Source organism: Monodelphis domestica, chromosome 5 (assembly GCF_027887165.1).
Source record: "Monodelphis domestica isolate mMonDom1 chromosome 5, mMonDom1.pri, whole genome shotgun sequence".
Lineage (NCBI taxonomy): Eukaryota > Metazoa > Chordata > Mammalia > Didelphimorphia > Didelphidae > Monodelphis > Monodelphis domestica.
The window spans coordinates 327,039,535-327,064,355 of record NC_077231.1 but is presented as its reverse complement, the minus strand read 5'-3'; the positions used below and the strand labels follow the sequence as shown (position 1 = coordinate 327,064,355).

The following is a 24,821-nucleotide window of genomic DNA, read 5'->3' as shown; positions in this document are numbered from 1 at the left end:
GCGGGGGGGGCCGAGAGCGGGGGGGGCCCGGAGCGGGGGTCCTGGGCTCCAATCTGGCCTCAGACACTTCCAGCTGCGTGACCCTGGGCCAGTCACTTCACCGCCCCTCTGCCTTGGCAGCAAAGCCCAGTATTGATTCTGACCGGAAGGGAAGGAGTGCAAGAGCCGGCCGAGGGTCACTCGGCCACCCCCCACGCCGGGGGAGCGCAGAGGGGCTTGGGGGGCTCCTCTTGCCTGCTGCCCGCCTTCCCCGGCTCCCACCCGCGGGCGGAGCCAAGGCGAGGCAGCCCAGCTCTCTGCGCCTTTATTTCCGGGGGGGGCCTCCGGGGGCCCGCAGGTCGCAGCACAGCGCCTTGTGGAACACGGTCCCCACCAGCATCTTGTGGCCGTGCACGGCGGCGACGGTGCTGCCCTGGAGGACGGAGCCGTTGTTGGCGTAGACCGTGCTCACGGCGGGCCGCGGGGAGAGGATGTTCCGGATGCGCAGCACCTGCCAGGAAGGGCACCGCAGTGGGGGCGCGGGGCCGGGCTCCCCTTCCTTCCCTGGATTCCGGGGCGCTGCCTCTGCTCTCTGCCCCAGGCCTGAAGGCCTCCTGCAGCCTCCCGAGCGGGCGAATGGCCGAGCCAAGGCCACAGTGACCGCCTCGCCCCGAGGGCCTCTTCCCTGCGCCGATGGACCGCTCACCTTCCTGCTGAGCCTGCGCCTGCCCCTCCCTCCTCCCACCTGCTGCTCAGAAGCAATCCAGGCTCCAGGGCTCTAGGCAGTGGGGGTAGGTGACTTACCCAGGGTCACCCGGCTGGGAAGCGAAGGAGGCTTCCAGAAGGGGCCCCCGGCCACTCGGCGGCCTCTGTCTCCTCTGATGCTGCAGACCCCGCTAGCTCTCCTCTAAGCCGAGAGGAGGCGCCCCCCCACTTTGGCCTCCCTCCGGGGCTCGCTCCCGGCTCTCCCTCCATCCTTGCGCTCCAGGATCTCATCAGCTCTTGGGGCCGCAGACCCCCCCCCCCGTGTACCTCTGATCCGGGGGGGTCCGCGGGGTCGTACGCCAACAGTTTCATGCCGTTGGGGTGGCATCCTGCCCAAACGTCGCCCGTGGCAGGGTCCACCGACAAGTTATCCACTAGAGTGCCCACGTGGAGGACCTCGAAGGAAGGGGGTGTGCTGAGGCCCCTCCTCGGCGAGGACGGGCCTCCGGGGAGTCGGGAAGGCCACCCCGAGGCGTTACCTTCTGTGGGGTCAGGCGCCAGTCGTTGTGCCTCTCCATGACATGAATGCTGTGAGCCGTCACCGCCGCCACGTAGACGTGCCTTCAAAAGAAGCGAGCGTCGGCCTGCGCAGCCGTCCACAGACCCCCTCGAGCAGCCACGAGCACCCTGCCGAGCCTGGCAAACTGCAGGGGGGAGAGGGCACTAGGGGCGCCCCATCAGGAAGACCGGAGCTCCAGCGGCCTCGGACCTAGCTGTGTGACCCTGGGCAAGTCACGTCACACTGTACCTCAGTTTCCTCATCTGCAAAACTGAGATAAGCGGGTGACTTCCTTCCCAGGGCCGGCGTGGGAAGACAAGAGAGCGTACATGCCAGCTATTGTTCTCATTGTGGCGGGGAGAGCAGAAGGGATCAAAGCGATGGGCTCGCAGCTGTCCTTCCTCTGGGCACTCCTGCCCTCCCGGTGGGCCTCCTCTGCTCGGGGCCCCCGTCCGCCCTCCCGAGGGCCTCCTCTGCTCGGGGTCTTCGAGGCACCATGCTCAGCGCTGACAGAACCCCACAGGCTCCCCGCCTGCCCCCACCCCGGGAACCTCCTGAGCACACCCCAAAGGTCTGCCCTGAGGCTCGAGGAGGGGACGTACTTCCTGTCTGGGGAAAGCGCGATGCCGTTGGCAAAGCCGAGCCCACTGGCCACCTCTTTGACCTCGTCCGGACTGTAATAAACCACGTTTGTCCACTGCAGGTCCAAGAAGAGCTCAAGCTGGGACAGGAAGTGGCCGGTGAAGTAGTGGTCGTTGGTGGCATAGAACCGTTCCTGTCCCAGAACCACGATGTCATTGACGCTGCAGCAGGCGGAGGGAGGAAGGCAGAGAAGGAGAGACATTCAGTCCGGCCCAAGCAGCGGCCGGTCAGACCTCGGGGAGTCCAGCGGTGACCGCCAAGAACAAGCTCCCTCCCGAAATGAGCGGGAAGAGAGAGGAGGTGTGAAGCTCCACTCCCTGCTGCTCCTCCAATGAAAAGAGCCCAGAAAGCACCCCCCCCCCAAGAAAGGAAGTAGACTGGAGGCTCCTGACAAGGCAATCAACGAAGGGAATAGACGAAGGGAATAGACAAAGGGAATAGACAAGGGAATCCACGAAGGCCCTGCTCAGGACGAGGAAGCATCTGGCCTCCGGGAGGCTGCTCCACAACGAAGGCGCCTGGGAGAGCTTCCTGCGCTAAGCGGCCCCTGGGGAAGCCCCATCTCTGCCTGGCCTGGCGGAGGAGCTCCGGGGGAGCCCCCGCCATCCCCGGGCTGCCCCCTCCCCTCGTCTCTGCCTCCGCCCCGTGTACACGCGCACATGGGTCTACGAGCAGCGAGAGGCGGCTTGGCTGAAGCCCTGGAAAGAGGCCAGAGTGAGCCTGCACGGACGATCGGCCCCCTTGGCCGGCCGGCTGGCAAACGCCAAGACCAGGGCTTGCCGGGGCGTCCGCTGGCTTCGGAGGCTCCCGGGTGGCCCCGAGGAACTGGACTTCAAAGGCGAAGGGAGAAGGGAGGCCACGTGGCATTGGAGTCACGGCTCCCGCAGTGGAGCTTTTACTGTGAAAGGAGCACCTGTGGCCAGTGCAGGTGTGCCCCTGCCCTGGCCATGAGGCTCCCCACCCCAGTGAGGCTCATCAAAGCAGAGCAGCCTGGGGGAGGCCTTCTGTCCCGTCCCCTCGCTGTGCCCTCCCCTGCCAGAACGGAAGCTCCTCGAGGGCAGGGACCTCTTGGCCAGCCCTCGGACGGGCGATGCCCCTTGGCAGAGCGAGGCCAAACTTCCATTTTGGAGGAGGAGCTGGTGATCTGGGGCGCTCTGCCGGTGCGGCTGGCCCGGGAGCCCGCAGAGGACGAACCCCTTTAGGCAGCGGCAGAGGCTTGGCTGCCTGCAGTGCTCTGGCCGCCCGAGGGAGAGGAGAGCCCGGCCCGTACCTGGAAAGCAGCTCGTGGGTGATGGTCTTCAGGTGGAGCAGAGCATCTCCCTGGAACTCGAAGATCTCCACCGTGGACATCCCTCGGGGATGGTTGACCACGTACAAGAACACGGCGCCGCCACGGTCTGGGGAGGAAAGGGGGAGTCTCGGCAGCAGCCAGGCGCCCGCTTCTCCCGGCCCTTCCCCAGCTCCTCGACAGAGCCTGGCGCTTCCCCCGGCCTCGAATGGCCAGGCCTCCTGAGGCTGCACCCCGTCCCCTGGCACTTTGGCGCTCTAGAGATGTCGGCCACGGCCGCCTGCCTGCCGCCCTTCCCACGGCCCTCTTCACACTTCCTGGCTCCCAGAGGCTTCTGCCCAGCCCCAGTCTCTCTCCTGAGCCTGAGCCTGAGCTCCTGCCTCCCAATTGCCTGCTGGGCCACCCCAGGAACCCCTCAGAGGCCACACAGGCCAAATGAAGCGCCTCCTGGGCTTCCCTGCCCTTCTTGGCCCTCGGGCTCGAGGCCTGACCCTGACCAGAGCAGACGTTGCCTTTGTCGGCTCGTCTCCCTTCAAAAGCTGCCGTTCTCAAGAACTCTGGCTGCACGTGGTGAGCGGCCACTCGGCTTTGCCCCAGAAGATGTCAGACGAGGGAGAGGCCTCATACCCAGGGGCCTGAGGGGCCAAGGAGGGCCAAGAAGCCAGCCAGCATCCGGGGCCATATTGGGAGCGACTCGGTTCCTCCCGAAGCAGAGCTGGTGGGGGGCCATTCAGAGGCACCGAGTGTGGCTGGAAACCCCAGAGGGGGCCGCCAGTGGGCATCGCCAAGAGCAGCTCCTACCCTCGAAGAATCCCTGCTCTGATGTACCAGCAGGCAATGCCCCCCTGCTTCTGCTGGGGCCCTCCAAGGAAGAGAAGCCCCCCCCCTCGAGGAAGCCCCCAACACCCTTCCTGCCAACAAAGCTCCCGGTCCCACCCTCTTCCCTTTGCCAGGCTCTCGAATAGGCACTTGAATACAGCCAATGTGTTCCCTTCCCTGTTTCCCCCCGCCATCCCCCCACAGTTCCTCCAACCAGACCCTTCACCAGCCTGACTGCCTTCCTCTGTCGCTGTCCCTCTCACCACTGTTCTTCCTCCTCTGGGCTGCCCAGAACTGAATACGATTGATTGCAGATGCTCCCTCCCTATTCCTGTAAGCTGTGCTTGCTTTCGTGGTCGCCACATCCAACTGTTGAATCATAGTGGAAGGATGGTCCACTACACCCCTCAGATCTTTTTCAGTTGGGCCGAAGCTCAATTTTCTCATTCCGCACTTGGGAAGTCGGGTTTTCAAAGGGCATTTCACTCATGATTCCGGCCTGACTATCAGTCAATAAAGGGCTTCTGAAGCACCTTCTGTGGACTCGGCACAGGGCTGCGCCCCAGGGACACAAGCACCAAGAAGGAGCTGCCGTCCAAATGGGAATGACAAGAAGTCCAGAGAAGTTTGCAGATGGCCCAGGTAGCCAGTGGCATGATGCCATTGGACGGGGCCCTCCCCATTTTGAGTCATTCCACAGAGCAGGAAGTGGACCATTTTTCCATTGGCTCCTGGATAAAATGGGTGCCAAACAGAGGTCCCTCTGCCAGGCTGCTGGCCTGAATGCCTGCACGGAAGCTGTTTTCTGGCAAACACCTTTGTCTTTCCCACAGCCAGAGCAAGAGGCACGTATCGGATGCTTTGATGAAGTCAAGGGGAGCCTCTAATCCTGCCGGGAAGGACACTGCACATGGCCTGTCTGGCCTCCTCAGGGATCAGCGCCATCTTTCCTGGCTGTGTGTCCCAGGGAGTTGAGTATGGGGGGAGCTAGGGAAGAATGGGTGCCTGAGCCCCCTTTATCCCTGGCAGGGAAGAGAATGTCAGCTTCTTCTCTCTCGGCCTCAGTTTCCTCCTCTGTGAAATGGGGATAACGATACAAGGCTGCCTCTGCTGCCTGGCTTGAGTGAGATGATACTGTAGCCTTGGCACTCATGCCAAACCTGACCTGCTAGGCATTATGATCACCGGAAGAGCCCAGAGGGGGAAAGGCGTGTCTAGCAGTGGGAATGTTCAGGAAGCCTGGCCACACAGGCCAAGGTGGGGAAGGCCCTTGGGATTCTGGGAAGGGCTTGGCAGAATTCACCCAAGTGGGTGTTCATTGAATTAATGTCCACATGTGGAAACTGAGAAGGTCCCTGGAGAGGAGGGCTGGACCTGGCTCTGGGCTCTGCTTCCGTTCTCCCTGGGAGCTGCCCATCCTACAAGGTGGGTACGGGGCCAAGGGGGATGGGCAAAACAGAGGCGATGGCAAGGCGAGGTTCCCCTCCAACCTCACGTTCCCCCCTGGAGCCTCAGTTTCTGCCTCTGTGGCCTCCGCCTGCCCCCCCCACCGTGGGTGAAGGGGACCTGGGGAGCCAGTGGGTGCAAATGCTCTGGAAATGATCACCTGGTAGATAGGCAGGCAAGGCGGAGGCACTGCTCTAAACATGTTCAAACTTTGCTATTTTCTTCTTCTTCTGTCCTTTCACCCAATGAAAGCCTGGATTGCCTCTTTGCCCACCCCCACGCCTTCACAGAGAAAGCAAGAAGAGCAGAGTCTGTGCATTAAAGAACTGGAGCCCAATGGCCGAGCCCCCCCCTCCACGGGGGCCACGGGAGGTGGGCAGCATCGCGGGCAGAGCTGATGGCCTTGAGGCTGCCGTTACTGGCGCCTCGGCGCGCGTGCCTTGTACGCGGCTCTGGGCTTCTCTCCAGTGGTCCTGCTCACCCTCCCTTCTCGCACACCAGCCCCGCTTCACGTGGATTCAGCCGTCACACACTTGATGGTCATCCCGTCCGTTTCCAGTTCTCTGCCACCACACGGACAAAATGACACCCCAATTCTCAGAGCTTGTCTAGGATTGGACTAACCCCCCCATTGTGTCGCTTTGTTTTGATGTCATCAATCAGCGTTTACCATCGAGAAGTGAAGGCCTAGACAGGCCCTCGGAGAAAGGAAGTTGAAACCAACAAGGCAGGAAACTGATCCCACAGGTACAGCCCGCCCTGGGCGGCACCAGGCAAACTAAGGAACTATGACTGGTTCCTGGGATTGACGTGGGGGAGCCAGTGGGTGGAGAAAACGGCTTATAAAGGTGAGACCAAGGCTCCACGGGAGCTCTTCTGACTGGAGATTGGGCCTGAGGGATCCCCTGTCAGTGGTGAGCTGAGCTTCGATCCATGCAGCGACGTCCGGGGCAGTCAGCTAATCGACTCTTGGCCTCTTTGCTCCATTTCTCTCTCTTTACTATCACTGCTTGGATGTAACGAATGAAGCTACTCATCTTTGAGTGTTGGTCCTAATTCCTCCCTTTTCTGTGGATTGGTAAGCGAAATGCCTTTCTGTGCGCAGCTGTGTGTGGGCATGGGCACCCTCCTCCCTTCCTCTGGCCGGCCTCCGCTCGCTCTCCCTGCCCCCTTTGCGGTCCTGGTTACGAGACATTCGTTCCCTTCCTCTTCCTTTCCTGGTGCTCCCCAGGGTCACTGAGGCATCACAGAATCGTCCTCTGGCCTTCCCCAATTGGATTTCTTCTAAGGGCTCCAAAGGGGCATCCGACGGCTCAGCTGTCCGCTTGTCCTTTGGGCCTGCCTGCCTGGTGGGGATTCTCTTAACGCCTGTGTTTGAATGTCGGAGTTTCCCGGAAGCTCTGGGCTTTTCATAAGGAACGCCTGTAAGTCCTCGGCTCTCCTCTGGGAAAGCTCATTCCCGCTTTGGAACATCCTCTGCCTCCCGGAATAGCGTTTTGCTCCTTTACGGTGGGCCTGACCGTGGCTTCTCAGCACTTGAATTCTTCCCTCCCTTGACGTGGACTCGACGGCTTTGGGCCACGGCGCGGCGCTCTTCAGCTCTCGGGCAGCTTTCTCTCAGGAGGTGACTTCAGGGAGGACCTTGCACTTCTGGTTTCACACAGAGGCTCTTTCTGAGCCTCCCTGCAGAGCTCTCCTTCCCTTCTCTCTCATCTCATTGGCAAAAATAGGTTAAACTCCTTTCAAAAGAAAACCTTCCTTCTCGTCCTCCAGAAATTCTACCTGAACTCGGTCTAAGCGGCAGCTTTCCTTGAGGCTGGCTTTGGAAGGCATTTTCTTTGGCATGTGTGGTTCCGTCCTTCTCGGTCACGCTCTACTCTCTGTGACCCCGCCTCGGGTTTTGTGACAGGCATCCTGAAGGGGCCACGTTACAGATGGGGAAACTGAGACCAGGGGTGAAGTGACTTCCCAGGTTTGACCCAGGAAGAGGAATCTTCCTGCCTCCAGGCTCAGCCACGTGGCAGCCCCGGGAGTCGCTCTCACCAAAGAGCTCTCCTTGTGGGATTCTTTTCTTCCTCACTCTTCCTTCCGGCCCGCTCCTTGAATGCAGACATGACGTCAGGGTGTGCTTCTGGCGGGGCTCCCCGAGCTGGCCTCGTCGTAGTGACTTGGGGGTTATTCGAGGGTCTTGGGGAGCGCTAAAGCCGAGGACCCACGGCGTGGGCAGAGCCTGATCCCTGCCCTCCTGGCCTGGCTGTGGATCTGGTGACCCGCCTGTGGGGTGGCCGTGCTTAAAGTTCCACAGCCCAAGGCTGAATTTGCACCCCGGCCGGCTCGACAGTCCCGAGAACTCCCAGGGCTCCTGTTGGCCCGGCGCTCGGGCCCTCGTTATCGTCCTTCAGGCTCCACCCTGGACAGAAGGCTGCCACGAAGAGCCTGTGCCACGCCTGCTTTCCACGGGTGCCCGGCCCAGCTGCTCCAGAATCCTGTAGTGGGTGCGGAAGCGGCCACCCGAGCCCTTCCCAGCTCCTCCGCCAGCTGAGGGCCCCTCCCTGTCCTGGATCTCCCAGACGCCATCCCAGGCTGGGAGCTCCTTTTCTTGGATGCCCCGACAGGGACTCGGCGGGGCACGTCCTCTGTGTGTGGGCCAGTCGTGGGGGTGGTACTCAGCTGGACTTCCCCCTGCCACTCCGCCGTCGTGGCTCTGCCTGGAGAATGCCAAGAGCTTCCTGGTTCCGGGCACGTGCAAGATGGCCTTCTCCCAGCCCCCCCACTCCTCTCACAGCCAGGCCGGACGAGGGGCTACAGGTATCGCCCTTCCCATTTGGAGGCAAACGGACGCAGGGAGAGAAATGACTTGCCCAAGGCCACGCTGAGGTAGGTACCAGTCAGAGCGGGCTTTGACTGGCCTTCCTCACTCCAAGACCAGCACCTCTGTCCCTAAGCACTGTTGTCTGGGCCCCAAGCCCCTGTTCCTGGCACACTCTCCGTGTGTGTCCACGGGCCACGCGCTTAGCCACGGGCACGTCCACCTGTGGTGCCAGAGCCCTCTCGGCACCCAGGGCTGTTCTGGCAGTCTCTCCTGAGGCTGGGGACGGAGGCGAGGTCCTTCTGCTAATCCCAGGCGGGCTCCCTGCCAGCGAGGGCAGCTGACCTTTTCTCTTGGCAGGAACAGCTCCGCCAGCGAGGGGCCCCTTCGGCCACTCGTGTGGAGGCTCGAGGCAGAGCCACCAGTTAGGAGGCTGGAGGCCAGGCCAGGCGGGTCTCTGGGCATGTGGAGGAGGCACATTTGGGAGATGCTGAAGCAAGCAGGCAGCCACGTTTGATTCTGAGCCCAAAGGCCAAGGCCCAGAACAAGGCCGGAGACAAAACAGGGCAGGAAGAGAGCCCGTGGTACGGGGAAGGAGGAGGAGGCTCGCCTCGGGGCTGGGCAGCTGCTTCTCCGCCGAAGGAGGGAACGAATTCAAATCCAGCTGAGACAGAAGCTCCGGGACCCCTTGGTCCAGGGCCAAAGGCGCGCCGACTCTCCTCTCTTTGACCCAATTCTCACGGGCCGGGGCTGCCGTCCAGGGAAGGGCCAGGACGCGGAGCCACAGCCATTCTCGGAGAGCATCTCCCAAGGTGGAGAGAGCTTGGAACGGGCACGGAGCAGGTGTGTTCTTGCGCAAGGCCTGAGCAGACTCGCCCCCTGCTGCCCTTCTGCCATCACTCTTGAGGCGGAAAGCGTTTGTCACGGGCACAGTGTTCTCAGGGTGGGCACTGAGGGACCCCCCACCCGGCCCCACTGTCCCTTCCCATCCCTCCCCTTCCAGGGGCACCCAAAGGAGTCCTACCTTTGTCAACGAAGGCACTGATCCCATGTGGGTTGAATGACTGGACATCGAACTCATTCTTGATGGGCAGGGCCCGGGCCCTCGGCCTGTCCTCACTCAGGTCCATCAGAAAGATTTCTCCAGGCTTATCTGGTGCAAAACTGGGCATTCCTGGGTATTTTAGCCCCTGCCAAAACCAGGGGAAAGCCAATTCCAGGATTCAAGGGACTCATATTCCAGCCTCTGCCCCCAACCTGAGGGGCCAGGAGGCAGAGACACTGCTGCTGCACCCCTTGGCCCCAAGGACCCCAAACCCAGCTCCTGGTGTAATCTGAGCTTTAGTGGGGAGGAAACAAGCATCTGCTCGGGGCTAAGCCCTTTGTGTTTCTGATCTCATCCTCCCAACAAGCCTGGCAGGTTGGTGCTATTATTGCCCCCATTTTACAGTTGAAGAAACCAAGGCAAAGAGAGATTAAGTAACCTGTCCAGAGTGAAAGAGAATTCTTTTCTCTATTGTCCATCCTGAGTCAACACTAATTGAAGTACCTCACTAGATTGTGAAGACAGGATGAACTCTCCTTTGTCTGCCTTTTGATTGAATCAACACAAGCTTGGACTAGGTGGAGGAGCTCGAAAACCACTTAGAGATTTCACACCCTACAAGATACTTGGAGATACTCCAGATACTCCACCCCTTTTAAAACTCAAACAGCCAGAAACTTGAGAATTCTTTTAAGAGTTCACACCTTCAGAAACTATGAACCCTTTGATGGGTATTCACCCCTCCAGAAGGTGGGAACTGGTTCCCACAAACACTGCCCCCTGGGCAGCGCTGGACAATTTGGAAGCGGTGATTGGCCCTTTTGAAAGGGGGAAGGGACAAGGAGCCACTCGAAAAGGCCCTGAATTTCTGGGTCTGAGGAAGTCAACTCCAAGAAGGAAGTGGACTCAAGGAAGAAAGTCAGCCTCAGGAATCACCTTCAGCTCGAGTCATCTGACCTAACTCTTGGAAGGAACTTGGGTGAGTGGATGGACAGCTGGCTTTCCCTTCCTGTCTTCTGGAGAGAGTTTCAATCTGGTTGAAGGTCAACAAGTCCTGGCTGAGTAGGTCTTCTCTACCCTTTTGTATTTCTCTACTTTCACTCTTTCCACCTCTTTTGTAAATAAAAGCTATTAAAGATCACTTTGAGCAATAATACTTTGAATCACATATTTTAGTCAAAGGCTTCATTTTAACCCTTATGCCAGGTCATGCTAATAAGTGTCTGACGTTGGATTTGAACTCAGGTCTTCCTATGTCCATGCCCACAGCTCTATCCACTAAACTTTAAGGAAACAGAAGCCTCCCCGGGGGCAATCAAAGGGCAGAGGAGGGATGATCAAGGTTTTGGCAAGGGCAGGATAGTGGTGCCCGTGGATTTGGGTGGCCAGCAGAGAGCCCCCTCATGCCCTTTGCATGCCCACGCCCTGCCCTGGGGCTGCTTCTTGGGGTCTTACGGAGAGAGCAGTGACTCACGGTGCTGAGGAAGGCCAGCCCACTTGGCAGGATGTCGATGTCCTCGGAGCCATTGTCTAGAAGCAGAAGACCAGGGTCGGGCGCTGCTGCTTCTTGTTTATTTTTGACCAATCCCAGGCAATAACAAATTTCCACTCAAGTTTCCCTAAGTTACGTGATCGACTTTATCTCCACCCCTCCCTCGCCTCCCCCCTTCTGGCCCTGGCAGGCCATTCAATCTGGGTTCGACATGGATTATCCTTCCACACTGTGCATTTCTGTGCACGTGAATGATCTTAGAGAAGCCAAGCCCTGGAACATGAGCCCAAGTAAACAAGGCTTCCACCTGCAGCAGAGCCCAGCGGCTCTCCTGGAGGGGCATCGAGGGCCTCTTCATCCTGGGGCCTCACATGGCTGAGAGGAGTCAGTCAATGGCCTGCGATCCTTCCCCAGCAGTGCTGTCGCCTCGGGTCTGGGGCTCTCCTGGTTCTGCTCGTTTCCCTTCAAGCTCTCCCCTCCTCCCAGCACGGCAGCAGTCTATCTCCATCACGTGCCCCGTTGGGTTCGGCCATTCCCCCACGGAGGGACGTCGATCCCCTCCATTTCCAGTCCTTTGGCACCTCCAAAAGCCCAGCTGGCAACATTGTGGCCCAAGTGGGTCCTTTCCCCTTGGCCGGGCACTTGGGAGAGGGCCTCAGGAGCCTCAGGAATCCTCCCTCCACAGAACATGACAGCACCCCGCTCGGGACACATTCTTGGAGCCCTGACGGTGGAAGATGCCAGTTGGCTTGGTTGGGTTTCCTAAGTGGGGGGAGGCCCCGGAACGTCTCCTAGGGGTTCCGTTCCATTCCTGACTGCCCTTTGTGTCCCTCGGAACACCACTGGACTGTGATAAAGGACCATTCTTTCCTCATCACCACCCACCAGATCACAAGGGAGAGAGCCGCTCCCAACAGCCTCCTGCAGACAGTGACTGGCGGGAGGCCCCGTCTACAGGTTCTCTCCCCAGGCTAGACCCCTCCAAACCAGCTGCCCCTGCAATGAGGGCCACCAAGCCGAAACCCTGCTCTCGTCCTGGCTTTCTGCCGGCAAGATGGGCACTGGCCTGACGTAGGGGTGTGGGGGAGATCAGGGAGTAGTCTGACCTCGGGAAACAGCAGGAGCTGCGGAGGGAAACTGAGGAAAGCTTGGGGAGAGCGTTGGGCGGGGACCTCGAAGAGGCGCCTGCAGAGGGGGCAATGAAAAGGAAACCCAGGAAGGGCCAAGGGAGATCTTCAGACGTGAGAGGAGCTGGCTGGACCCAGACTCAGAGGCACGCTCACCAATAACCCCAGAACCCAGCAGTGTCCACTGAGGGCCTGCTGGCTGCCAGGCAGCTCCCCGAGTGTGGGGGGCCCATGAGGAGGCAAAGACAGCCCCTGCCTTCCAGGAGCCCCATCTGGCGGGACCCGGGATCCTGCCCCCGAGGTCTCTGGGTTTGCGCCCAGCACACTGGGAAGAGGTGCCACACATGGCCGGCTCAGGCCGTGGGGACAGCGCTGGGAGGTTCCACAGTCTGGCAGATGGAGGAGGGGGGCGGTTCCCCAACTCCTTCCATCGGCGCCTCTGGACAGGGGCCCTGAGCTGCCCAGAGAAAGCCCAGCCGGACTAGCCTCGGGAGGCCCAGGTAGAAGTTACAGACGGCAGCTGAGCCCGCTGCATTGCATCACCACACGACGGCATTGCGACATTTTCCTCGTGATTCCTCCAGCCTTCCCAGATGGGGACTGTGTGTACTCAGAAGAGATCGAATGACGGCATTGCCCCCAAGTGCGGAGAAGGTCGGGCCCTCAGCCGTCACCCCCTACCGCATACCCACAAGGCTGCTCAGCTTGCCCCTGCCCCCTTGCCAAGGCCCTGGGACACGAAAAGGAAGAAGCTTGCTTGCTCTGACTGGGACTGCAACAGAGGGAACTGGGGGGACACAATATGAGCAGGGCTGTGGGGGACGCCATGAAGCTTGAGGAGTGGAGCAGAAGCAGGGAAAGCTCGGAGCACCAGGAGAATCCTCTCCTGCCCCCTTAAAGAACGCCCCCAAACAAATAAAGAGCCAACAAGAGATGGACAGAAGCAACTTCTACGCAGAGAACAACTTGAAAGGTAGCCAGGGAGCACCAGGATCCCTGGGGTGAAAGGAGATCACAGCCACTAGGAGGCTACACCAAAGAGCATGGCTGAGCCAATAGCAAGCCCCCCACCCCCATCTACTGTTCCAGGTTCTGAACCTGGACCCAAACCAACATCCAGACCCTGAGACCCTGCCAAGCCAACAGCCATGCAGCCAACACACACCCACTAAAGTTCAAGGCTCCACTGTCAGGTCTGTAATCCTAGTGGAAGGCAGCCTATGCTCAGCACCTGATCTGTGTAAGCCTGGAGTGAGGCCAGGAGCCTCTGTCCAAGCTCATAGGGAGGACCTAAACCCCAGAGCAAGGCCTCCAGCCCTACCCTATCCCCAGGGAAGATAGTCTCCAGGGTGCTGGCCAGTGGTGGGAGTCCAAACTAGCCAGCCCTTCCCAAGGCTCAAAGCAGATTCCCAGGGCAAGGCAGTTGTGGAAAGGAAACTAGAACAAGTTCTGGACTTTCTGCTTCTGGGTTGGAACAAGCAACCGTGGGAATATTAGAGAGAGAAGAGATTGTCAAGACTGACAGTTGATGGGGAAAGGGGGAACTGGGAGTGGCAATTGGTCTTGTAACTAGAGCACTTCCTGCTGGCATGGGAAGGGGGAGGGGCTTTTGTTCCAAGTCTCTGGATAGAGGCGCTGCTATTTTCTTCAGCCTGAAGAGACAGGCCCAACCAGCTCTGAAGGTCATAATTTTTCTTGTTGCTTGCTGTCTACTGCTAAGATTTTGAAATTAAGAAAACTAGCACAGCTATAGCATAGACAGGAACAAGAGAAACCCTCCACCAGCCTGTGAGGCCTGGCCTCAGCTCCAAATACAATGTACTTTATGACATACAGACTGACCATCTTTATTTACACTCAACACTTTATTAATCACAACATTATTACAACAGGCTCTAAAACCTCAGTGGAGAAAGTCAAGAACAGCTTCATTAGTGTAGAACATTTACTTTCCACCCCTCTGTCATGTCTTGTCCCCACTTTCCTAAGCAGCTGTGTTTCCTTCCCTCATAGGAAATAGACACAGTGTTACCCACTTCATACAGGAGAAGAACCTTCATTCAGTGCTTCCTCTATCTGGCCCCCTCACCAAGTCAGTGCATAGAGAAGTTCCTCCTCATACAAAACACTGGGTTTTCAGATACTGAAAAGTGGAAAAAGTGCTTTCAAAACATTCTCGTATTCCCCCCCCACACACACATATAGAACATTCTTCTCTCCTTTTTGCCACCCCAACTTTCTTACACCCCACCCCCCAAAAATAAGGAACCACTTGGACAGTGATAGGAATTTGATAGTTACTAAACCAGATCAACATCCCAGAGTGCAGGGGGAAAATAAAAGGAGAACCAGAAAACTGCAAGCTTCCCCAGCTGGGCTGTGGAGATATTGGCAGTATTCCCTGTTGTAAATCTTAGCGGACAGGACACTTCTCCTCCTGTCCACTGCCCTGCCTGCTTGCCATTGGCTAAGGTTTACAACAAGCCAACTGCCACTCCCAGTTGCCCCTTCCCTCACCAACTGTCAGTCTTGTCACTTTCTTCTCTCTCTACTATTCCCACTGTTGCTTGTTCCAACACAGCGGCAGAAAGTCCAGAACCCAGAACTTGTTCTAGTTTCCTTTCCACACAGTCCACAGTGTGCCTGACCTGTGATCAAGCCCAGGGACACCAAAGGCCCCCACCAAGCCTGAAGCTAGACTTTAAGCCCCAGCATAGGGCAGCTCACAGTGCTTTGAGCTCTGCAAGCCATCAGTTATCCTCGGAGGTGACTGAATCAGCAGTGGGAGGTGACTCTCAGAGCTCTCAGCCCACAGACTATTGTACCACCTAGGAAGAACTGAAACTTGCAGAAACCCAGAAATAGAGCTGTGGGTAGCATCAAGGAAGAAATGAAGTTTAAGAGAGTGACCTGAGAACAGAGCCCATCTTTAAGATAAAAGTGAATGTCAAAAAAAAATGCTGGGAAAATAAGCAAACACACACACACACACACACACACACACACAAAAGGTACCTAACCATAAAAAAAATGTTTATGGAGACAAAGAGCAAGGCATAAAGATAGAAGGGTACAGTGAAAGCAAAACAAACACAAAAAGCCTCAAAGAAAAACATGAATTGGTCTCAAGATTCTGAAAGAGCTCAAAAAAGATTTCAAAAAGCAATTAAGAGAGGCAGAGGAAAAACAGGGAAAGGAAATGAAAGCAATGTAAGAAGAAATGGGCCAAATGAAAAAGGCGGCTCAAAAGCTTATGAAAGAAAATCACTTCTTAAAAACTGGAATTAAGGATTCATTGACTCCATGAGATATCATGAGACAGCAACAAAACTAAATCAAAAGAATGGAAAAAAGAAGAAAATCTGAAATATCTCACTGAAAAAATGACCTGGAAGACAGATCCAGGAGAGACAATTTAAGAATTATTGAACTACCAGAAAGTTATGATTAAAAAAAGCCTGGACATCACAATACAAGAAAATACGGGAGAAAAGTACACTAATATACTTAAACAAGAGAATAAAATAAAAATGGAAAGAATCTACAGATCAATTCCAGAAATGAATTCCCAAATGACAACTTCCAGAAATACTAGAGCTAAATTCAAGAGCCCCCAAGCCAATGAGAAAATACTGCAAACAGCCAGAAAGAAACAATTCAAATATCATGGAGCTACAGTCAGGATTACACAGGATTTAGCAGCTGCCACATAAAAGAATTAGAAGGTGGGGAATATGATATTCCAGAAGGTGAGAGATCTAGGTTTATAATCCAGAACTATCTATCCAGCAAAACTGAGTACATTCTTTCAGGGGAACAAAATGGTCATTTAAAAAAACAGAAGATTTCCAACCATTCCTGCCGAATATAAGGGGGAATACAACAGGAGGGCATCCCTGGAGCAAGAAAACTCAGTTAAGCCTGAGCAAAGCAGATTAACTAACAGGGAAGCTGTGAATACCTGAGGAGAACGTGGCCCCCCAGAGCAGTTCAACAAGTTTGGAATCTACAGAGCAGTCTTTGGAGACAAAGGAAAATGAGGCCGAGAAGTCTACAGATCCCCAAGAGAGCGTGGAGCCACAATGCACTGCTCCTGAGCGGTTTAAGAGAGAAACAAGAATTGGGAAAGCCTAACTCTTAGCCTGCACGATGGAAACAACTAGCAGAATGTGAACTCCCATGCTGGGAGACAAGACAAAGGGGGGATTACTGAGTGGGAATGCAAGAGGAGGAAGGCACGGACAATGGGAAGAAGAGAAACAAATTATGACTCTAAGGAAAGCAGACCAAGCTCAACGTGAGGGTACTGAGAAACAGGGGAGGGGTTCTAGGTCTCCCAGAAGACCACGACAGTCAAAGGCGCTTGGACAGTAAGTAGTGCAGGAAGTGACAGCTCCAGCCTACCCAGAACTTCGGAACACTGGCAGTAGCACGGCACACACCACTTCCAGGGCAAGAACCCCATGCTACCGGCTCTAGGACACACAGTGGTTGAGTTGACCGATTCCAGTGATAAACAAGACATTGGGCAAGCAGCCAAAGGGAGGGAAGGAAGCTGGCACAGCCCACGACTGTTGGCGCCCCCTAGAGGGACGGAAGGCAATAATGAGTCTCGAAGAGCAAAAGAGCTGAAGATTCTGCCCTTCGCCACCTACTCTGGCAATCTGAGCTTAATCGCCGATGAAAAAGACGGCTATTCAGTTACCAACCAAGAACACCCCCCACAGCAGAAGCCGGAGCAGGAAAAGGAAAACATCTACCAGATGGCGACGAGGGTGCGATCGATTGGACGCGGAGGGCGGGCCCAGAGAGCCCTGATGGCGGAGAAATGGGCGGAACCAGCGAGGCCCCCAGCGTTCTTCGTGGGGCTGAGTTAGCCGGGGAGCGAGGACGAAGCCAGAGAAGAGGCAAAGTTGAATGACGACGGGAAGCGGATCCCTGCCAACTCTGGGGAAGGAGAGGCCGCAGAGGGATGGCGAAGGAGGGCGTGGGTTCGCTGCCCCACATTCCGTGAGGGAGGACCTCACAGGCTGGAAGCTATTCGGGGATTCGGTGCTTGGAGCCACGGCTGGGCCTGTCCTTGAGGACTCACAAAGGGGACCTGGAAGGGGGGCTCCGCAGCTCCCGCCACCTTTAGGTCCCCATGGCCCACAACAGCGCTCCCCGCAGAGATTGAAGCCAGACGCTCTGCCAAGGTGGCTTCCCGCCGGCAGCACCCTGTGCAAAGGCCAACGTCCCTGGAACGAAACATGCCACAAGAGTGGAGCTCATCTTACAGGCTCGCAAGGCCACCGGGGCATGGCGGAGAGGAGGTGGCAGGGCCGGGTTCAAGGCCAGGCCCTCTCCCCCAAGTGGAGGTCTGGGAGATGCTTGGGAAAGAGGGGGAGCCAGAGGAGGCGGGGGGTGGCCGCAGGATTCCCGAGCCGGGGTGCGACCGAGCAAGCTCCCCAAGGTCGCCCTTCCGTGCAGCTCGCCTCAGTGGGCCCCTCTGAAGCCCTCCCATTGCTCCGGGTTGGCCAGAAGCAGCCCAGGCCCTCTGCTAAGGGGCAGAAACCAACAAGCCACTGTGGGCCAAGCTCTGCCTGGGCAAAGCCAGGCTCGGGCTACACACTCCTAGTAGATCCCCAGCTGAGCCGGTGTCTGAGGCACGTCCTTCTCCCTTCCGGCCCTGGGCGCCCGCAGCTCTCCTCCAGCTCTCTGGAATGCTCATTGGCCATGGTCACGCCTCTGTTCTTTCCTCCATGCCCGGCTTGTGGGCGCTCCCTTCCCTTCCCATTCTTTAGGACCTCAGACAGAGCCCTCAGCCTCCTCCTGCTCCACAGACTGGCCCCGGCTCCCTGGGCACATTCTTCCTTCCTTGGGCCAGTTCCCTGAGAGAGGGGCTCTAGTGGCCACAGCTCCAGCCCCCCTTTGGATAGACGTCTGGGTGTGTGGCCTCTTCACTTCCTCCGAACCCCCCAACCTCTCTGGAGCCTTGTCTCATTGGATGCCCTCATGGGACGACAGGAGACTCAGAGGGGACACGTGCACATGCATAGTCTGTCCTTTCTTTTTGCCCCTTCGGAACATTATTTCGTTAGTCCCCCAAAGCGCCACCTTCCCCTCTGGAGGACCAAACTCCATTGAGGGGGGTGAATCAGGTGTCTTGCTTTCTGGAAAACCCAGTGCCAAGTTCTTGCCTTCTTCAGAGGAGTGGCTGCTGGCTCAATCCTGTGGGAGCCTGCCTGTGCCTTTCTTTCTGGCCGCCTGGCGTCTTTAGCTGGGGATCTTGGCCATGACGTTCCTGGGATCTTTCCTTTGGGGGTTTCTTTCAGGAGGCGCCCTGTGGATACTTTCTGGCCCCACTTTGCCCTCTGCTGCTTCTTCTTTTTTTTTTTAATATTTTATTTGATCATTTCCAAGCATTATTCATTAAAGACATAGATCATTTTCTTTTCCTACCCCCCACCCCCCATAGCCGATGCGTAAGTCCACTGGGCATTACATGTTTTCTTGATTTGATCCCATTGCCATGTTGTTAGTATTTGCATTAGAGTATTCGTTTAGAGTCTCTCCTCTGTCATGTCCCTCCACCCCTGTAGTCAGGCAGTTGCTTTTTCTCGGTGTTTCCACTCCCACAGTTTGTCCTTTGCTTATGAATAGTGTTTTTTCTCCTAGATCCCTGCAGATTGTTCAGGGACATTACACCACCACTAATGGAGAAGTCCATTACGTTCGATTATACCACAGTGTATTAGTCTCTGTGTACAATGTTCTCCTGGTTCTGCTCCTCTCGCTCTGCATCACTTCCTGGAGGTTGTTCCAGTCTCCATGGAACTCCTCCACTTTATTATTCCTTTGAGCACAATAGTACTCCATCACCATCAGATACCACAGTTTGCTCAGCCATTCCTGCCCTCTGCTTCTAAGGGAGGTGGCCAGTTTCCCAGATTTCTTGAAATGGGGCATTTTGGCCCTTTTTCAGTTGGGAGGTTCAGTCTGTTTGATGAGGTTTGTTGTTTCTAAGTGAGATCCTGCATGTTTTCTTCCATTTTTCCCAGCTCGTTCGCTGTTCTCCACACAATCTTTGGCTTTGCTTTGGTCCAATGGAGAGTTTACTGTGTGGGCAGGTTTTGTGCCTTTCACAGCGTGCTGCTAATTCCTTTCCAGTTCTTTCTTCCGGAATCCTCGTTGCCTGCCCGGTCGGGGCTTTCCTTTCCAAATGGTATAAGGACTGTCCTTCATCTCTTCCAGGAGTGCCTGGGTTGGGCTTCTCTGAGCTTTGCTTGTAGATAGATATCTCGGAGTCATTCTCCTCAGCATCCCTGCCACCCGCCCCCCCCCCCCCCAAAGCTGAGATTCTCTTTTTGGTCCGCCCATTCTTCCAGCCCTTCCCTGACTTGGACTGGATATTAAGGCAAGGCCCTGTGGCACTTCTGGAGGGAAGGTCTGGGCTAATCCTGGGGAGGGTGTTTCGTGGCCTCCGGGGCAGAGTCAACAGCTCTCAGCTCCCAAAGGGGGTCTGATCTAGGGCTGAAGTCTGCTGGCTGCCTCCCTCTGGTCAGAGCTCTGCCGGTTCCTGGATTTGGATCTGTGTAAGAATAGCCTGAATTCAGGACCCTCCATCAGCCAAATGAGAAGCTCCCTTGGTTCGGTGGCAGAATTGGGGGCTCCCCTTGGGTCTGGGATTCCTGCCCTGATTATTCCTCTGCAGCTTGAGCTAGAGGCTGGAAGTGAAACCCCACTTGATGCCTGTTGTCTGAGCCACACCTGCCTCTGCTGCTGCAGCTGCCACCAGTGCCACGACGACTATTGTCATTGCCAGCTTCTGAGCATCCCCTTTTCTCAGTACACTACTCAGGCTTTCCCCTTCCCCCTCGCCGTGCACTCTGCCTCGGACTAGGTAGCGGGTAACCCGGCTGCCAGCTGGCGCCTGTCCCCAGCCCAGTGCTGCTCCTGGGACCTTTTTAAAAGCTGGACCTCCACAACACCCTACTTTAGACAGGCTGGACATGGTTTTTCCTGGAGCAGATCCTGAACAGAACACGAGAACCCCAAGTCAGGGCCACTGTCCGAAGAGAGTCCCTCCAGTCCTCAAGAACTGCTGAGGCTTCAGACCAAAGCGAGAGAAACAGTGACTTCCAGCCTTTGGCTTTGATTCTTTCAGACCCCAAAGAAACTGACTCTTTGGAGGAGGCGGGGGAGGGGAGAGCGAGTCCAGGAGTGCCTCTCTTACCCCCCTACAGACTAAGGATGAGTGCCCTTTCCCCTGGAGACGCTGCTCAGCAGGGTCAGTCACTCGCGGGCCATACATCTTGGGATCTGACTGACCTTGTGGTCAACATCACCTAAGCCACTATTGGTGCCACAATATTGACAGAATTCATTTTCTTGTGGGGGCAAAGAACCAGAAACACAGGGGACGCCATCAACCGGGGAACGGCTGAACAAGTTGTGCCATGTGACTGTGCCAGAAGGGCCCAAGAAAACCCTGAGGAGACCGATATGGGCGGGCAGAGCCAGGAGCGCCTTGTTCACAGCCACGCAAGACTGTGCCACGCTCACCCGGGAAGGAGAGCGCGAAGGGCCACGGATTCATAGGGAAGACTGCTGCCTCCTGCCACAGAAGGAGTCTAGGTGAGAGCGAGGCTGAGCGCTGCTCACGGAATTTCCTTGTGAAGGGTTTTCTCCAAGGTGTGAACCGTGTCTGAGTGCCCAACATGATGAAGATGGAAATCCGTGGGAGAATTGATATCGTATCATTGGCCATCTCCGGGCGTGCTGGGAGCGGAGGAGGAAGGGAGGGCGAGAATGTGGATCCCCAGCTCAGAAGACAAAGGCTGGCGCATTGTTTCTCCATGGAAGGGGCCCAGCTGCCCAGCTGCCCAGCCCCATGGGCCTCCCAGAAGGCTTTCCCTGATTCCTCCAGTTGAGCAGCTTTGGACCAGGCCGGTCCCGAGGAGTCCCAAGATGGAGTCAGCACAGGTCACTCCCATCCCACAACTGGTCGCTTGCTCAGTGATCCCTGCAGCTTGCAGGACCCCCGGATGCCAGGGCAGCTGGGAAGAAGCTGAGTGCCCTCGGGGGCGCTAAGACAGCTCCAAAGGGCGTTTGCTCCAGCCTGGGTGTGCTAAGCTGAGCCCCAGGGGCCCCCTCACATCCCAGGTGCACATTCATGAAGCAATGGCTCCCAAGAAAGCAGGAAGTTCATGGTGATCACCCGGTGCCATCCTGGGTGCCAGGCTTACAGGACCCTCCTGTGCCCTGGAGCAATGGGCAGGCAGGAAGATGGGAGGCGGGAGCTCCCCCCACCCAGGGGCGACCGCTCAGCTCTGAGTGATGTCAGGACCCTCCTACTGTCCAGCCTGAGCCTGGGGGTTCATGGGGCTGCCCCCCTCCCCCCTTCCCTCTGGAAGTCAGTTCTGTGCGTTGGGGGTGGGGATCGGGGACTTGCCCAGGGTCTGTCTGGGGCCAAACTTGAACCCAGGACCTCCCATGTCGAGGACTGGCTCTCCGTCCACTGAACCCAGAACCTGAGAAGCCATCGGGCTCCCCACGCCTGGCCCCGCTGAGCCTGTTCCCACAGCTCTCCAGTTGCCCTGCCGGTTGTTTCTCTGGCCCTTTCGCCCTCCCTTGTCTCCACCTACCAAAGCCGATCCGCCTCCCCCTAAGCTCTGGGAACCTCGTGGGGGAGGGGCAGGGGGTCTGGACAGAGCCACGCCCAGCGTGGAGTCCGAGCTCACTCGTGGCTGGGGGGGAGGGGCAGCCCATCCCCCAGGCGGCCACTTGAAAGCTGCTGCCTCGGAGCTCAATTCCTTTTCTTGCTAACCATTGCTAAGCTCCGCGGTGCCGGCCCGCAGCAGGGGCACCAGCCCAGGCCTCGGCTGGTCCACTGTGCTTTGGGCTTCTCAGCCACCGCCCGCTTTCTTGCCTTTCCCTGAATGAAGGGGTGCCACGTCTCCGAGGGTGGACGCTGGCGGGTCCTCTCGGGGCTCCGATGGGCCCCCAAGCCTGGCCGGGCTCGGCCAGGTGAAGAGATCTTAGTGGGCCGCTTCAGGAAGCCCCCCACCCTGGCTGCTCTCAGCCTTACTTAGTCTGCCGGACTGCTTAGAGGAGCCCACGGTCCCAGTGGCCCTCTGACTTGTAAAGGCGAGCAAGGCCCTGCACAGAGCCTGGGAGGGGCAGGTCAGTGCGGAGGCAGGCGGCATTTTTGGGGTGCCACAGCTCAGGTGAGCCTCCAGGGGCCCCTCTAAGCCCACAGAGGTCTCTCCCTCCCTCTCTCTGTCTCCCCCTCCCCCCCCTTCCCCATCTCTCTCCATCTACAACTGTGCCTGCAAACGCTCGAAGCCCCTGGACCGGCTCTAAGGAAAGATGACTCAAAAACCGATGACTGAAGGTTTGCTTCCCAGAATCAGTTTGTTTAGCCCGCCCCGCCCCTCCTGGCCCCGCCCCCTCCTGGCTCCAGGCTCTGCGGAGCTGAATGCCCTGAACTCGGGCCGTGGACGGCGAGGGCAGCGCGGCTCCTGTCCCAGCTTTCGGGCCACTGGCTCTCTGTGCTCTGGGGGAGCCTGCGGCTGCGTCTCCCTTCCCCTCGGTGCCGGGGGGCTGCGGGTGCCCCAGGCCCGGGGCGGGGATCATGGACGCCCTGATGGAGCCCCTGGTCTGAGACCCGCAGGACCCCGTGGCGAGGACGGGGGGCGGCCCCGCCCATCAACAAAGCGCGCCGATCCCGAGCAGCCACAGGCGGGCTCTACGGACGAAGGGGGTTGGGATGGGGTTTGCTGCCTCGGGGGCTCCCCAAGGCACAGCCAGGGTGGGGGGAGTCCCCGAGAGCTGCTCGGACCGGGGCGGGTCTTCCAGCGCATCCCGGCTGCGCTGGCCGGGGATGTCCAGAAGGCGGGGCAGCGGAGAAAGGGGGAGGGGCTCGGCACTGGGAGCCCTCGCGGAGCCTCAGTCTCCTGGCTGCGAAATGGGCGTGGCCGCCCTCCCTGCATCTTCCACGAGTGGCCGCGGGCTGAGCTGGAGGCGCGATGCCCAGGGCCCAAGCTGGCAGGGCGTGTCGGGGAGGGAGAGGATGTGGTCCTCGGCCCGGGCTGCCCGGAACGGAGCCCGAGACCCTATTTCTGGGCAGAGACGACTCGGGATGGAGCCCTGGGGATGTCGTCCCTCCCTCGCCCATGCCCGGGCACAGCCCCACCTACCTAGGCCTTGAATTAGGTGGCAGCTGGGCGGTTCCACTGGGAGCACTTGATGGGAGACGTTCATCCGTCGTCTGAAAAAATACGATTGAGAGCAAGAAAAAGCTGAGGGCCTCCTCGGCCACCCAAGGGACCCGGGCAAGGAGGCCCGGAGCTGGCTGAGCCACCGCCCAGCTGGAACCTTGTCTGGGTCACCCTTGCTGGGCCTCAGTTTGCCCCTGTGCTGGGTGAAAGCGGGCCAATGCGGGCCAGGCGGACATCGGAGAGGGAGGGAGCCTCCGGGCAGAGCCTGCTTCCTCTCTAGGTAAGCCGGAGGGAGAGTTGGGGGAAAGGCTGGCGGCGGGTCCTGCCATGGGGCCCGCCTAGGGCCCACGCTGGGGCCGCCTGGCTGGCCTCGAATCCCGCGGGGTCCCGGTGTCTCTGGGCAAGTCTGGGGGAACTTTCCTTAGTTCTGTTTGCGTGTGCGCGCGCGTCCCTGGGGAGGCGGCTGAGGCTCGGCTAGAAATGCCCAGGAAAGCCCCAAATGGAGTCAGACAGGCCTGAAGGGACGGACCCCAGCCTGGCCCTCCCCTGCGAGAGCCCCTCGGACGGAGTAGGGAGCGCCCAGGGTCGGCGGCTGCCAGACGGCACGGACGGAAGGACCGAGGGCCAGCCCTGCGGGCAGGACGAGCCTTCCGGAAAGGGCCGTCCCTTCTCCACCTCTCCCTCTGCCCGGACGCCCCGATGCCGCTCACCTGAAGGTCACGAATCTCTCTCCCAAGAATGCCAGCGCCAGCCCCAGGGCCATGAGCTTCAGCAGCTTGGCCATGGCGGGGCAGGCAGAGCGCAGCGGCCGGAGCCTGGGGCTTCGGGAGAACCGGAGGGGTACAGCGGTCAGCGAGAGGCGCCCGGGACAAGGCTGAAGGACAGCTCCCTCCGCTTTCCTCCTCTACCCCCTGCAGGGCGGAGCCTTTGCTCCGCCCCCTGCCTGGGCCAGCGCCAGAGGGAGCAGAGAGCACAGTTCCAGCCACCCCTCGGAGGCCCGGGGCCGCCTGCCTGCCTGCCTGCCTGTCTGTCCGTTCGTCTGGGCCAGGGCCTTGTCAGACCGTCCAACTCCCGGGGCGCGGAAGGGTACGGGCCGGGAGGAGCCCCTGGACAATGGAGGGGCGCTGGACAGCCCGATGCACCGATGGACGCGCGGCCAGACTGAGACAGGGACGGGAGGACACACTTGACTCTCCTCGAACCCGCACCCCTTGCACCAGGACCCCAGGAGGGTCCCGGGAGTCTGAACTGGCCCGCCTCGGTGGGCTGGAAGGTCTGCTGCGCCCCAAGGATCAGACCCTGGCTGAGGAGGGCCCAGGGTACCTACAACAAGGCGTGAAGGGGTAGACCGACGTGCGCATGCCAGTTTCTTCCCAGATGCCACGGGTGTCTGGACTCTGCCCCTTCTACCCCGCCCTCTAACGGAAGAGTAACGGGATTTCCAGCCGTGTGCCCATTTCACAGGGACGCACACACCTCCAGCGACCAGGAGCCACTTCGGGGACAATGGAGCTTGTGGGCGGAGGCTGTGGGACATCCAGCGCAGCAAAGGGGTGTTGGCTGGGCCTGCCGGGAGAGCAAGCCTGCAGGAGTTCAGCTGTCGGAGAGGGTATTAAGGGAGCGGGACAGGCAAGGGAAAGGGGCTTCCTGGGGAGAGTCCCTCATTTCCCAAGTGACCTCCAGGTTGTGAATGGATCCAACCATTCTGG

The 24,821-nt window shown here is 58.4% G+C and overlaps 1 protein-coding gene across 2 annotated transcripts; it reads right to left on the bottom strand.

The window, feature by feature from the left end:
* On the bottom strand, positions 1–24,447 carry LOC100018559 (serum paraoxonase/lactonase 3). Of its 2 annotated transcripts, XM_007505977.3 has the most exons (9): positions 23,823–24,065; positions 23,092–23,162; positions 10,767–10,822; positions 9,272–9,437; positions 3,156–3,282; positions 1,846–2,046; positions 1,224–1,305; positions 1,012–1,140; positions 3–490 (listed from the first exon to the last, which is right to left on the bottom strand). In XM_007505977.3, exons 1-9 carry the CDS (start codon positions 23,894–23,896, stop codon positions 305–307), a joined length of 1,092 nt encoding a protein of 363 aa, XP_007506039.2. In that variant the 5' UTR covers positions 23,897–24,065; the 3' UTR covers positions 3–304. The 2 variants fall into 2 exon arrangements, with proteins under 2 accessions (XP_007506040.2, XP_007506039.2); XM_007505978.3 differs by lacking the exons at positions 9,272–9,437; positions 10,767–10,822 and having other exon boundaries at positions 1–490; positions 23,823–24,447.
* Positions 24,448–24,821: the final 374 nt, after the last annotated feature.